Source organism: Macrobrachium nipponense, chromosome 2 (genome assembly GCF_015104395.2).
Source record: "Macrobrachium nipponense isolate FS-2020 chromosome 2, ASM1510439v2, whole genome shotgun sequence".
NCBI lineage: Eukaryota > Metazoa > Arthropoda > Malacostraca > Decapoda > Palaemonidae > Macrobrachium > Macrobrachium nipponense.
Genome location: NC_087201.1, coordinates 50,988,195 through 51,003,194, shown reverse-complemented (window position 1 = coordinate 51,003,194; position 15,000 = coordinate 50,988,195). Strand labels below are relative to the sequence as shown.

Sequence of the window (15,000 nt, the reverse complement as noted above, 5' to 3'; positions counted from 1 at the left end):
GTTTGATCTAATGATCTCAGATAACATTCTTTTAAAGGGAACAAGGAGCAGTCTTGTGAATAAACTAATGGACTCAAGTAAGGCCACTATTTCGATGATATATTCGTACGTTATACTAACACACGGACATATATATATGTTTATGTGGGGATTTTGAATGTAAAAGTAAGACATGTGGCGTGATAAGAAATTGCCGTTTGAGAAATGTGGAGAAGCTTAAAACTGTCACTGGAGGTTAAAGGATGTGGTCGAAGTATCTTGTCAAGCTTCGGTCATGTGAAAAAAAATGGACAGTGATGGGTTGGTGAAAAGTGTACAATTCAGCAGTGTCAGAAAGGAAAAAGAAAGAAGGGAAGGAGAAGAGAATGGAGGATAAAGGTTACGAGAAATGTCGGAAAGGAAGAACCTTAATATCAAGGAAGAACAGGAATGAGTACAATATAGGGTTGGGTTTGATGTGGTTCTGATGAGCCTACTGTGAAGTTGTCTGACGTAGTCAACTCGGTGTAAGTTTTCTTAAGAAGGGTTTCCCTTCCACGATTATGCAGCTTGAGTACAAACGTGGTAATGATCGTTAAGTGTATGTGTTATACTAGAGCCACATCTCTTAAGTGGACCAGCATAATGGATATATATATATATATATATATATATATATATATATATATATAGATATAGATATAGATATAGATATAGATATAGATATAGATATATATATATATATAATATATATAAATATATATATATATTATTCGAGCTACAAATGTCCTTTAATATCTAATTCGCTCTACCTCGGAATTAATATATTTTCATATACGTAAACCGAAGGGGAATTTTTTAGTGACTTCTTCTCTATCCGCTGGGAGGTAGTTCGAACCCACGAGAGGACGGAATTATTATCAACAAAAAAATTCCCCTTTGGTCACATATATGAAAATATATTAATTCCGAGGTAGAGCGAATTAGATATTAAAGGACATTTGTAGCTCGAATAGCTTATATGAATCACGGTGATGTGAGAATTATATATTATATATATATATATATATATATATAATATATAAAATTAATAATATAATATAATTTATTATATATATAATATATATATTATAATTTGCATTTATTCTAGATGTAAGAGAATATCTGTTATCTGTTGAGCAAAAAATTTACGTTGTTAGGCAATTCATAATTACTAATGGAATCAAACGAGTATCAGGTGTTATTAAACATTCGCAAGAACCATGCAGTTATTCAGTAGAGAGAAAGAATAAGAGAAATATATCTTCCATCGTCATGTTAAAAAACTGGACAACTTTCTCAAAACAGTTATGAACAGAAACTGACAAAAATGTCAAGGCATTCAAACAATACTTGGAGTAACCAAATCAACAAGTATATGAGAAATTTACAGGAGGGAAAAACTGATAGGAAAAAATTAATTCAAATTCCCCGATGAAGAAGCAATTCCAAACTTCTAACTCAAACTGCTGCTTCCTTATACTGGGGCATCCTCAAGTGGCAGGGACCTCGCCTTTCTTATAAGTAACCATTGCAATGCAAATGCGATCATCACACAGGGACGCAAGATAACCTTTCGTTATCCACGATTTCCTCCCTTAAAGATCCGTATAATGCTTCACAATAATCTAGAGATGAAAGCTTTTCCTGAGGATCGAAAAAGAGACGGAACGAGAAAAACGTAACATTTCGGACATGCTCCGTTCCTGCACGTAATATGAGATCGCCACAGACCGGAAAACCTGCGATTATTTCCGGTCACAACCGTACCCATTTCGGTCACATCCGAAAAAAAAAAACCACACACAAAAGTGACTATAAGAGTCTCAACTCACACTCAGAATACTCTACAAAAGAGAAGGAAGTATAGAAAAAAAAGTGACTGACCGTTTGAAACCTGAGACCAATTCAACAGATAAGCTATATCATCACTACAATCCAGCATAAGATGAAGACCGGGATACACGTGCGGTTGCACTGCTACCATTTTTAAAGCCTAAAGCCTGCAAATAAAATGAAAATTTTACTTTCCAATGATAAAAATTTGGCAAATACTATGTATACACACACATACAAATGTATACGGAGAGAGAGAGAGAGAGAGAGAGAGAGAGAGAGAGAGAGAGAGAGAGAGATATTTGGCTCCAGTAACAGTCATATTTCTCCCTCCCTCTCCCCTTACGTAACTCATTTCTGCGCACCAGCAACTATTTCCCACCCACCCACCCTAAAGTCGTCGGCTCTTAAGTGGGCGACATGACCTTTCTACATAGTAATGGATTAGGCAAACTTTGAAATTTGTCTTAACCATTTTCACGAAGTACAAGGTACGTAAACATAATGTGTGTGGTGTATACCAAATTATCAAGTCATTTGAATTCCTTCTAACATACGAACCTATATTTCATATAAGAGTACTCGCGCTTAGCATGCTTTTGCGGTAACAGAATCCTCTAAAAAAAAACCAATATACTAACCAAGGGTTAGGCCGACGGTCGACAGCGACCTGGGCTGTCCCTGACCCTTCTATTGTGCTCACCAGCCCGTCCACAGCTATGCCCTACTCCATAGATGGGGAAAGATCGGAACCACGTGGGGTGGTATGAGGAGAAAACAACTATACATATGAACGTGTAGGTTCATATGCTAGGAAAAATATAAACTACTTTCGCATCTGGTATTTGCTCTGCTAAGAATATGAACCTACGTCTCAAAGGTGAGAGGTCAATCTCTCGTAAGGTCATCAGGTGGCGTGTCCCTACGGGGCACCCGCAAGGGAAGCCACACCTATTGCCCTGTTGAGTATCTCCTGTACTATACTGAACTTTAGGTCACCCTCATGCAGATGGGGAGTAAGTGTCGTCACAGCACCCATCAATCCCCTAGTGACAAACCTAAGCTCCCAGAGGGTTCAACGCTCCTATATCACCTGTTGGGTCAAAGACTGGGCCGAAGGTGCCAAAGTACTTGTGTGGCAGTTCCTTCAGATATAGGGAAGTGAATGTTGATTGTCTCTTCTAGACCCCTGCTCTCAAAATCTGGAGGAATAAGTGGTCCTTCTTGAATGCTGCTGAGGGCTCTATCCCTCTTATGTTGTGTGTTTTTATTCTGTGTGTGTGTGTGTGTGTGTGTGTGTGTGTGTGTGTGTGTGTGTGTGTGTGTGTGTTTCACAATCTGGACCGATCTAGTATGCCCTGATGATGATTTCCCTGAGCCAAAAGAAGGTAGTACTCATCTAGATCATTTTCTCACAGCTTGTACTTCATACGAAAATTAGCCTGAGTGACGACTTCCCCTGGGTCTGTGAGACGATGTATTAGAGGGCGTGCAGTTACCGAACTCCATTTTTGAGGCCAAAGCCAGAGGCACATCGTCTTAAGGGTCATGCCACAGTCAGATAACTACTTGTGGGCCTCATACGGCATCAGTCTGAGGCTGGCTAGGGCCTTGGTCACATCCCACTTTGGGGGGGCTTCCACTCTCGTGAGGCATACTTCTTTTCAAAATGTTTTATCGTGGCTGACAGGTCCCAAGAAGCCAAAAGGTATAAGACCCGAAACCTGAACACTTGAGCGAAGTTAGCTCTTTACCTCTTGATCTTGGTCATGGAAAGGGCCTCCTTTGACATAGTAAGATGGAAAAGTCTGCCATTTCCTTTACAGTTGTCCTGAGTGAATAAAGACTTTACCCACAGCCCCAATAATGGAAGACCTTCTATTTTCTCTGTTACACTCTGATAGACGATGGTCTAAGGAAGTTAAAGATGGTTTGAAGAAAATATGCATTAATTCCATGCGCATTCAAGTTTTAAACGGTCCAAAAATCGCTAATTTAATCAATATTGTCACAAATTCATATTCATATGACCTAAAGTGACTTATGTGATTAGAGGCCTCACTTCCCCAGTCATGACAAAGGTCAAGTGGACGTCGACTACATTAAGGGACGACCCAAATTTTATGGACTCAAGGACAAAATTTAGGGAACTCAAGGACGAGTGTATCTGGACCAAAGGTCAACGAACTGAAACTGTAATCTCAGCTTTTGGGGAAACCTTAGGCTACGTGAATCATAAGAACAAGAAAGAACTACAGTGGCTGAATTTAGGATTTCAAGGACAAAATTTAGGGAACTCAAGGACGAGTGTATCTGGACCAAAGGTCAACGAACTGAAACTGTAATCTCAGCTTTAGGGGAAACCTTAGGCTACGTGAATCATAAGAACAAGAAAGAACTACAGTGGCTGAATTTAGGATTTCAAGAACAAAATGTTCTTTAACTACGTGTGATAAAACCAGTGTCAACGGAAAGTTTAATAAAGAAATTAATCCTTCAAAATAATGACATGAATCTAAATAATAAAAGTTGAACAATGAGACCGAAAACAAAATTACGCTATTAAAAGACACAGTTTGCGCAAGAGTTACCTAAAAAAAGGTACTGCACAGACACAAGTTGTGTATTTGCTACCGGAAATACCAACCAACAAAGAAACGGAGGTTACAGAAATAAGGTAAGAAAAAACTTGCATTATGGATCTAATAATTTCATATAATTTGGCCAAAATTCAGAGCCTGATGAACGACAGCTAAATGTTCATGGTTCATAAATAGATACAGAAGACACAATTCATTCTAACACTAGTAAAGAGGTGCGACAATTTCCAAATAAGCCGCACCACTCCAGAATAATCAAATCCCATATAGCGCTGGGTTGACAATAACCACGATCAAAGATTACTTTCATACTTAGTAGTAGATTAAGCGGCAGGTACAATTTTCCCTATCATTCATTAACACAACAGATTCCACAACAACTGCAATGAACAAAAATTACACCTCTCGGTTTTAAAACGCCACATGAAGGAAAACTTTGGATATATCTCACTCATAATGTATACCAGGTGATTCAACTTTCCAAAGTGATCAATCATTCAAAGGCCAATCAGATTATTGTTACATGTATGTATGTATGTATGTATGTATGTATGTATGTATGTATGTATGTATATATATATATATATATATATATATATATATATATATATATATATATATAAATAAAGATAAATGCCACGAAGGAAAAATAAACGAAGGAGTCTGCGAGATCTTTCGGCTTAAAAGCCTTTACTGAAGCAGTTACGGCTTAAAAGCCCTTTACTGAAGCAGTTACTGCTTCAGTAAAGGGCTTTTAAGCCGAAAGATCTCGCAGACTCCTTCGTTTATTTTTTCCTTCGTGGCATTTATCTTTATTTATGGATTTATCACGTTCCTAACTTTCGTGATTCTGTTATACATATATATATTATATATATATATATTAATCATATATATAATATATATATATATATATAATTCCAGAGGAAAATCAACGCAAAGCAACAAATCATCATGACAACGACCTTATGCATGGTACATTTTATGGTAACTCCGCTACAGATGCTCCAGTATTTAAAACACACACACACACACTTATGTGAGCAACCCTAGAGGCTAAGGTAATGGTGTGTGTGTGTGTGTGTGTGTGTGTGTGTGTGTGTGTGGCTTCTTTAGTGTTTGTTCATGTGAGATGGTTCCTGTATGTTAGTCTAAATTAAATTCCATACCAAAGCCCATGACAATCCTGAATAAGTCTCTCTCTCTCTCTCTCTCTCTCTCTCTCTCTCTCTCTCTCTCTCTCTCTCTCTCTCTCAACAATCGGAAAAGGTCAGGAGACTCCGATCGTCGACCGGAAACGGACAAAGAGAGGGAGACGACCAAACAATACACGATCGTTACGGTCACATGATCTGCTTTTCCTTCCTTTGAGTCCTTTAAAATCCGACACGTATTCTGTAGTCCCTCCAGTCCTCGATGAATTCCTTTTCCAAGCAATATTCTATTTCCCGCGATGTCAGCTTTCTCTCTTCCTCTTCTTTCATGCTCACTTCCTCCAAGCCTTGAAGTTCGCCTCAGCTTACGGTTGTTAAAAACATTTATTATAACCATAGGCGAGCAACTCCCCTGCCTCAAGACAACAGTGATTTCAGTGTGTGTTTGCAATGATTCTTCAGAATTTCCTGCAACCATATAAAATTCAACAATGATTCCTACGCTAATCTCGAAATCATCTTTACAATTGTAACATTGACACCGAAAATAAAATGTCGCAGATACTGACATCAATTGAGCAAAGCATAAGAAAAGACAAAGGTTGTTACAGCATTCAAATATTAACGAGATATTCACCTACACAAGAACCTGCTGGCTTATTCTACTATGCTCAACAAAAGGTCAACAGCCTAAAAGAATCAACACATGAAGTGACACGATTCTCGATTATTCATTGGAAAGAGGGAGAGGGAAGTGCTGATCAGACTTGCATTTAGTTACGCGTATTGCAGTAACGATGAAGGTAAGAGCGGTCGCAATTAGGCCCCATACCAGCGACGTTTCATATTTTGGATGAATTTCCTGCTAATCCTCTAAAACACTGATATTATGTTGCTCGGTTGTAAAAATCCCAGCGTTTTGGGGACTTTTCATATTTTCATTCACTGAACGTTACTAAATGTTCCTTGCTAACAGCAGGAAAATGATGAAGGGTCCTGTGCGACATTAACATGAAGGTGCACAGTGAAAAATACATATGATATAACACTTTTATAGAAGCACAATAAATATATATGATAACCTTTACTGAAATGAATTGACAACTAAATGTAATTCTACTACAATTCTCTCTACATTTTCTTTTCTCACATTACCAAAATGACCATCTTTTCTTTATTTCCTGACAGAATCTGGCTACATAACAAAATGAGTTAAGATTGGAGTACACGTTTTATAGGTATCAACCAATGACACGAGTAACACAACTTGGGAGATAAGTGAATGAAAGTACATAACTCTTATAATCATTATCGTTAGCTAACTACCACTCACCGAGACAATTAACTTCGATTAAATTAAACTAAAATTTGTACTAATTTAGATAGTCGTCGTACATACATCTTCGTCACCCAAGAGATTAAATACATTTAGAGCACTCGCATTGCTGTAGTTAACCATGAACAACCTACGGACACGTTTTCTCTTCCATGTATTTGGTTAAAAGAAAACGGTCACATTTGTATGGGAGACACCAACAGTTTTCTTACTTACGAACGTTTAGTGAACATATAACACTCGTAGAATAAGCTAATTAAACCAACCGGGTAGATGAGATAAGTCATGGAAAAAAAGTTAGAAAACTACTACACAAGATTAAGTCATATAATAAAATGGGCAAACACGCCCTTCCTCTTTTACCGTCACTATTAATACTGGAAGGCCCATCACTGAACTATTTTCAAGGTGGTTAGTGCTAACTCATGAAATAAGTTCTTACTGTCTTACCTTGGTCACGTTTCATGAGCAACGCCTCGGATTTACCGTCAAAGAACACTGAATACATAAATATACATCCATCGGCAAGAATACGGTGGTCTCTGCTGTAATTCTGACCAAATATACATGTACCTTGAGGTACGACACATGAACTTTCCTATCAAACTCCTAATATACGTTTCATAGTTGTGAAAATATATATATAAAAAAATTGTAATACATTCAAAATAAAACTCACCTTAGATGGGAATTGACTTGTGTAGTGTTAAATGGCAAAAACGACACGATGTTCCAATTTGACCTGTTTCTCCTTGGTGTGCGAAATAGCACATATCCTCCGACTTTGAAAACTCCCTATTGTGAACTCTGTTAATGTTTCGTTAAAGTGTGAAATACCGCAATAACTTGCTCAACTGAAGGGTAGTGAAATCTACTGACGTGCAACTGATATTGTGAGTTCGAACATCAATGATATGATTATTCTTTCATTACTCACATCGTGTCCGATGCCAATGAAAACGGTAATATGGCCCTATTAGCAATACTGCAAAGCATCGACACTTACCTGAATTTCTTGCAGTAATTGAGCCTTTTTTCTTCTGATGTCCAGAAGAAGCTGCTGCTCTTCCGGCGTAAGGTCTGCAAAAGATCAATCACATACAATTAATTATGTAAATAATGAGCTTCCAGTTATAAACGATATAGTGCACATACACACTACAGAATGAATTGATGCATAAAACGGAAACATTTTCAAAATCATATTTACATACAATTACATATGCAAACATTCATAAAATCACAAATTCTTGGTAATTTGTATTTTTCCTAGCAATACTAACCTCGAAACTACTTTTAATAGAACCTGGGATTGTCAATCCCGGTACCGACCAGAAAAATCCGGTTATCGCCCCCTACCGGATTGACATCCAGGATTCTCCTATTAAAGTAGTTCGAGATAAGTATACAGCGTCGGAACAAATTAGTAAATAAATTTATAAATAAAGCAAAAGTTAACCATGAAACAAATCGTACATAAAAAGGGAGCACAATTACGGATTCACTGGTCTCAAAAACAGTGTGTGACCAACTAGTCGTTTTACGTTACAAGTGTCAAGTTCTCAGGCAAATTTGCGGTATCTGCAAAGCTTCAGGACGCGAATTATTCATAAGTTTGGATAATCCAGCTTACTGGCTTCTCCTGTACATGAAATTTGAATGATATGATGGAGAGAGAGAGAGAGAGAGGAGAGAAGAGGGATCGAAATGATTCTGCTCTAGAGGAGAAGAAGACGAGTGAGAGTAGAGAGATAGAGAGAGAGAGAGAGAGAGAGAGAGAGAGAGAGAGAGAGAGAGAGAGAGAGAGAGAGAATCCTTCTACGTCAACCGACCAAATCATTACTCCATTAAACAAAAACCTTACACGACAGTGACAATCGCCCAGAGACTTCAAAGACGGTGAAACATCTCAATTTTCGTCAATTGCCCATCAAGTTCTTGTTACTCTCTTACATCACACCAAGTGATTCAACATGTGATCGTATTTTAAAAACCCAAGATAGCGATCTTTCAAAGGTGAAGCATTTTTAATCTTATTCTCAGACTGTGAATTATTATACCAAACTTACTATTTTAGCTCGTGCGTGTTCAGCAGTCACTTACCATTGAAAATAGGCCTAACTGCTCAGAATCGCATAATTAAATTGATGAAATGTGCACAAAACTATGTGAACGTTTTACAGTTAAATAGAATAAACACTGAAAATTTTATACACAGAAAACGCATTAAGTAAAGACAATTCATAAATATCAAAATAGAATATACATGCAGGAGTACACTTAAATCAGAAATATACACCATTATGAAGATCGACTTACGAAGAACTGAAGTGAGTGAGAAGGAAGCCGGTGATGTGCAGAACGGTTGCGAAAGGAAAAGAAAAAGGAAAGGGGGAAAAGTCACCAACGTGAAAGAGAGGCTTAGTTGTAAGACTACGATTTTTCCAATGAGTTTCATTTGAATATCTAATCGCATCTTTATTTGACAAGGCGATTTCCACTGGTAAGAGACACACACTCTAGGTAAGTCACTCTAAGCCGAACATTCGAGAAAAGTAATTCTGTATGAAAATGGGTACTTTAAATCTAGTGCAGGTCGCTGATATTCGTCGACAGAGAAATTTTTTCAAAGAGGCATGGAGGGGATGCAAACCCTGTCTAGAAAAAGTTTTTCACAGAAATTGTGCCTTACAGAACCAAATAATGATTCAACTCTAGTCTTTGTATTCAAGAAATACCTCTCAGACTAATAAAACTAATTAAACTGCTCCTATTACTAGCAACAACAACAACAACAATAATAATATGGCAGAAATATCATTATCTCAGGGAAAAATGCCAAACAAGCTAAAACGTCCATAAACAGAAATAAAACTACGCTCATTCATATAAGGAAAAATCCGGAAACAATTATATTTTAGAGAGTACATGTTCCACAACCTCTTAATTATATTCTATTACTTTTTCCAGATTTAGCAAACATGAAATGCACACTAAAAAGTGGTAACATTTCCATTTTTTATACTTTTCTGTAAAAGAAAACTATCGAGATCGCTGTCTGTCCGTCCGCCCTCAGACCTTAAAAACTACTGAGGCTAGAGGGCTGCAAATTGGTATGTTGACCATCTACCCTCCAATCATTGCAATCATTGCATATACCAAATTGCAATCCTCTAGTCTCAGTAGTTTTATTTTATTTAAGGATAAGGTTAGCCATGATCATGCGTCTGGCAACTCTTACAGGATAGGCCACCATCGGGCCGTGGAGGAAAGTTTCATGGGCCGCAGCTCATACAGCATTGTACGATTTACAGAGAAACTTCGGCGCATCTTTTACTTTACCTTATTTTTTTTTTTATATAATACTTTTCTTCGTCCTGATACTTTAATTTTTCTTCGTTATGATACTTAAAATTTTTCATCATTCTGATCCATTATAAGTTCTCTTCGTCCGGATATTTTAATCGTTTTCTTCGTTCTGTTTATGTCATCTCTCTTCACTCAAATTTGGGCTTTCTATATGGGGGAAGCTCACCGAGCAAGGGAAGTCCTTATACACTACTACTGCTCAGTGGATATGAAATTACATGGTGAATCTCATTACCCCCAAATCCGGTAAACAGAAGCACTTTCCGAGGTGAGATGATGGTGAAGAAAGAGGTTCAAAGCTTTGCTTCTGTAAGATTGGTTACACAGAAAAAAAAAACCTATTGTGGAAACCTAGGCAGGGCAATGAGAACAATTACTGTTTGGATCGAAGGGATTATAATAATCGTAACTGGGAATGATTTGCATTTAATATGTAATTAAATAAAAAGTTGAAAATTAATGAACGTTTTTGCCATAGTTGATAGTAGCAAACATTAAGAACTTCCTGCCAGTCACAAAACTTTCTGACTCTAAACTACGGTCATTTGTCGAAATTGTCCTCAGAACTTTTCTCGCCATTAGGTGGCAGAAATGAGAGACCCAAACGACCTAGGACGGGTTTTTGATTCCCTTCCACAAAATTCGCCCACAGATCATCCTTAGAACATTCTTACAACGACAGGAAGCACCCACTAACCAATAAAAAAAAATCATCATACCTTTCATCTTGCTGGCTTTGACCTTCTTCAGATGCCGGTAGACAAATATTAAGAACAGGTTGGCAGTGTACCTGCTCTTCAATTGAAGAAACCAGCTCAGCCTTCTTTCCATAAATCCGTGCGAAGTGACTATAGTTCCTAAGGGTAATCAGAAGGCTGAAAGCTTCCAAATTTCACCGCAAATGTCTACAGCAAAAAAATTACTAAGATAGCAGCAGCTTTCAAGCCAATATCACAACCACGAAGATAACACACACACATCTGAGAACGACTGCAAAGATGAGATTTACCTTCCATAAAACGTGTCAGCTCGGCGAGCGATTTTCAAATACGGACACCAGGTATGAATCGCACACACTCACAAGCCAAGACCCGGATACTCTATGACCATTTATAAGAGAATTCACACCAGAGACCAAGTAAAGAAACCGTCGAATATTCAATCACTCCGATCTATTGGCAGTCACGTACTATATTGGAAGCAGCACCACTTGCCACAGCGTTGCGGTCACCAAGTGAATTCACAATTTAAAAAAAAAAAAAAAAAATCGGCGTGATTTCGAATCGGCCAATCCTAACACTTGTCCACTTGTGAGTCAGTCAATTTACGAAAAACGACCAATAACAGAATCAAGCCAATCGTCATACATTTTAAATGGGGGCAATATCGAGTCCGCCATTCACCAAAACTTGATATGATTGACTTCAAATGCAACAAGTAGGTCGACTGGGGGTTGGGTTGCATCTACAATAAATTTCAATAATGTACGGCTGAACAACACACAGTCTGGGCGACATGAACGACTTGAAATGAAGAAATGAAAGCAGAGTTTTCTTTATAAAAAAAATTGCCCGATACTATCTGACACAGCAAGACAAAACCAAAAGACCGTTCTTAAATCATCAATTACCTATACAAATTACTTCGATGTTACGCTACGGACACAAGGGCATTCTCGGGGAGCAATACATAAAAATATATATAATTCAATATATTTTATTATTATTTCACCTTAAATTTAAGTGAAGTGAAAAATATTAAATTACTAATAGGTTTAAAACATAATTTAAATGACTTGCATACCTAAATAGGTCGACAAGTTTATTCAGTGTCACGTATGATGTTCCCTACCAAAAAGTCGTTACAAGTTTTATTTTTTTTTTTATTAGGCATCCCGCATCCTAATGAAAAGAAAATATACCTATTAAGCAATATTATCCACACAACCTCACTTATATATAAAAAATCAACATTCCTCTTTAAAAATTTTACATCGACTAACTGACTTAAGAAGAATATGAAAGTCATCCCTATCTCCGCTGTAGAGACAAAAAACGAGAATACAGTAATAGTATAGTTGGCCATATTAACTACTGGCGAAAAGAAAATGGGTAAATTTCCTGAGAAAACGGTGACAAATTTTTGGATAACTACATTACAACAAAGTGCATACACTACAATCAGAAGCAAGGTTCTTATTTATTTTTAGGTAAACCAAATACTGATAAAATCTGGACATTAAATACAGTAAAATGACTACATACATTTACTCCAATGTCCGTATCTTACAAAATAAGACCACTAAGGGTCGTAGAAAACCAATGAAGCTCAATGTATTGAAGAAATAAAAAAAAGCATATGGAGAAATTTAAAATCTTTGTATTGATATATTTGTACCTAGCAATGACCAATACATGTAATACTATAGTTATTTACATCAGACAATCATAGTCATTACATACTATTTTAAGGCCATTTGATATGGTAAGAAGTAAATACATAGATAGGCCTCCAGAGGAAATTAAACTTCCCCAGACAACCTAAATGAAAATTAAGTCGTTGTCAAACATTAAAGCACCAGTATATATATATATATTTATGTATGTATATATATATATATGTGTATGTATATATACATATATATATATATATATATATATATATATATATACATATGTATATGTATATATATATGTATGTGTATATATATATATATAGATATAGATATATATATATATATATATATATATCAATTCTCATGTCAACTTTCCACGCATTCCTCAAACTATTGTATACGCCCGTGGCAACCAGCGGGCTGTTCAAAAAGAAAACAAGATAGATTATGTGAGGGAACGGCTGGATACCCCAGATTATATTCCATTAAATACCCAAGCCAAGCATAATTTCATCTTCACATGTGCAAACAATAATAATCGTAATATATCAGTTTTCAAACATAAAGAACCTCTTGATTCATGTCATAAGAAAAAAAAAGGCCTCATCATAATAACAGACGATTACGGTAACTGAAGAAGACACACACGACACGACCACCCAAATAATCCAAGAAGTCCAGTGAATCAAATCGATTCCATTTCAAAGCCGAACCAGAGGGAAAAGCGAACGTGTTTCTTCCAACGATCTGCGTCCGCTTAATGACAGCCGAGTCTAACTAACCCTATAATAGAGCGTCTAATGACTCCCTAATGACCATAATTGATGGTGGGTAACGACTCCACCACCAATAAAGATCAAACCTCACCATATCAACGACTGTCTTTCCTTACGAGTCCAGGCTTCACTCACACACAACAGGAGGAGGAGGTAAGAGTCGATTCTTTAGGACTACACTCCTAATTTATAAGTCCAGATATCACACGTGACCCTGAGTAATTTTCACAAACTTTCCGAAGAGCGGAGCGCTCTCTCTCTCTCTCTCTCTCTCTCTCTCTCTCTCTCTCTCTCTCTCTCTCTCACACACACACGCACACACACACACCACACACACACAAACACAAACAAGTCATTAGAATGAAATTGCTTTTGCTTACAATAATTACATGGATAACACATTGTACATATATAGCAATCTTACATTTGTCAAGAGAACGAATAACCAACGACATACAAATATATTTCACAGAAACAATTATTTACAAACATTTAGAAGACAAATAAATCACACAAATATAAAAGACAAATAAATCGGTGAGACAGACGATTTGAAAATTCAGTCACCAAATAAAATCTTTAAATATCTTGGGATTCACGACAGTTTCTCGAATAAAATAAGCTTCTCATTATGGCTTTACCTAGAGGTTTCCTAGTCCCACCCCAATACATACATACATACATACATACATACATACATACATATACATACACACACACACTAACATGATACTTGCAGGACATATTTAGTACTGCATTCAAGTCGAAGACGCTGGCAACTTTGGTCAGAGACCTCTTAAGAATGAGCTAGACTGTCAGTAGGTAAGGCACCGGATAGAGGGGACACGCCCTTAGCCCTCGCTCGCTCGAACCTACTTCGCCCACACCAAAGGATGCCCATTTTAGGTAACTAATTCCTTGTACTTTACGCTTGCAGGGACTGACTTTGCTTCCATCCTTACGGTCAAAGCATGATCCCGTCCGATTCGTTGTCTATATATACTATACATTGTCGGAATGGAAATTATGCTAATCGACAAGACGTAACTTTCGCTGGCAAAACTATTCATAACTTGATTCTGTCAAAAGCCGCCAAGCGACTGCACATTTAATCAATGCTCAGATTAAAAATATTCTTGGTATTACTGCACATATTCAATTTTCTTCATTTATAACAAAAGAAAGAACGATAGTCATTTACCAAATTGGCGAGAATGTGATAACTGCCACAAAGATTTGCGTGATAAGACTTTCAAATATAACACATATATCAAGGTACATTTTTTGTGAAAAAATTTCAACACTAGAATCCAGAGTTCCCCCCTTAAAAGAAGCCTAAAACAAATACGGAGGACAAAAGTGGAGACATATCTTAAAACAAATTGTGATCAAATCATTCAATCAGTGATATACGTATTTACTCCTAACATTTAAAGACCATTTAGACTATCAATAATAACATAAAAAAAAATAAGTCCATTTACCGAAACCTTTCGCATTTTATGGGAGAATATAG

The 15,000-nt window shown here is 36.9% G+C and overlaps 1 protein-coding gene across 4 annotated transcripts in view; it reads right to left on the bottom strand.

The window, feature by feature from the left end:
• The window catches only part of LOC135220566 (cytohesin-1-like), a 522,334-nt gene that overhangs the window by 159,187 nt on the left and 348,147 nt on the right, over window positions 1-15,000 (bottom strand). For 3 of the 4 annotated variants that reach the window (XM_064257804.1, XM_064257806.1, XM_064257805.1), the window contains one exon: window positions 7,951-8,024. In XM_064257804.1, coding sequence (XP_064113874.1) covers window positions 7,951-8,024 — 74 coding nt within the window. Of the gene's footprint in view, window positions 1-7,950; window positions 8,025-11,032; window positions 11,055-15,000 lie in introns of those variants that run through there. The other variant, XM_064257802.1, reaches the window with a different exon arrangement.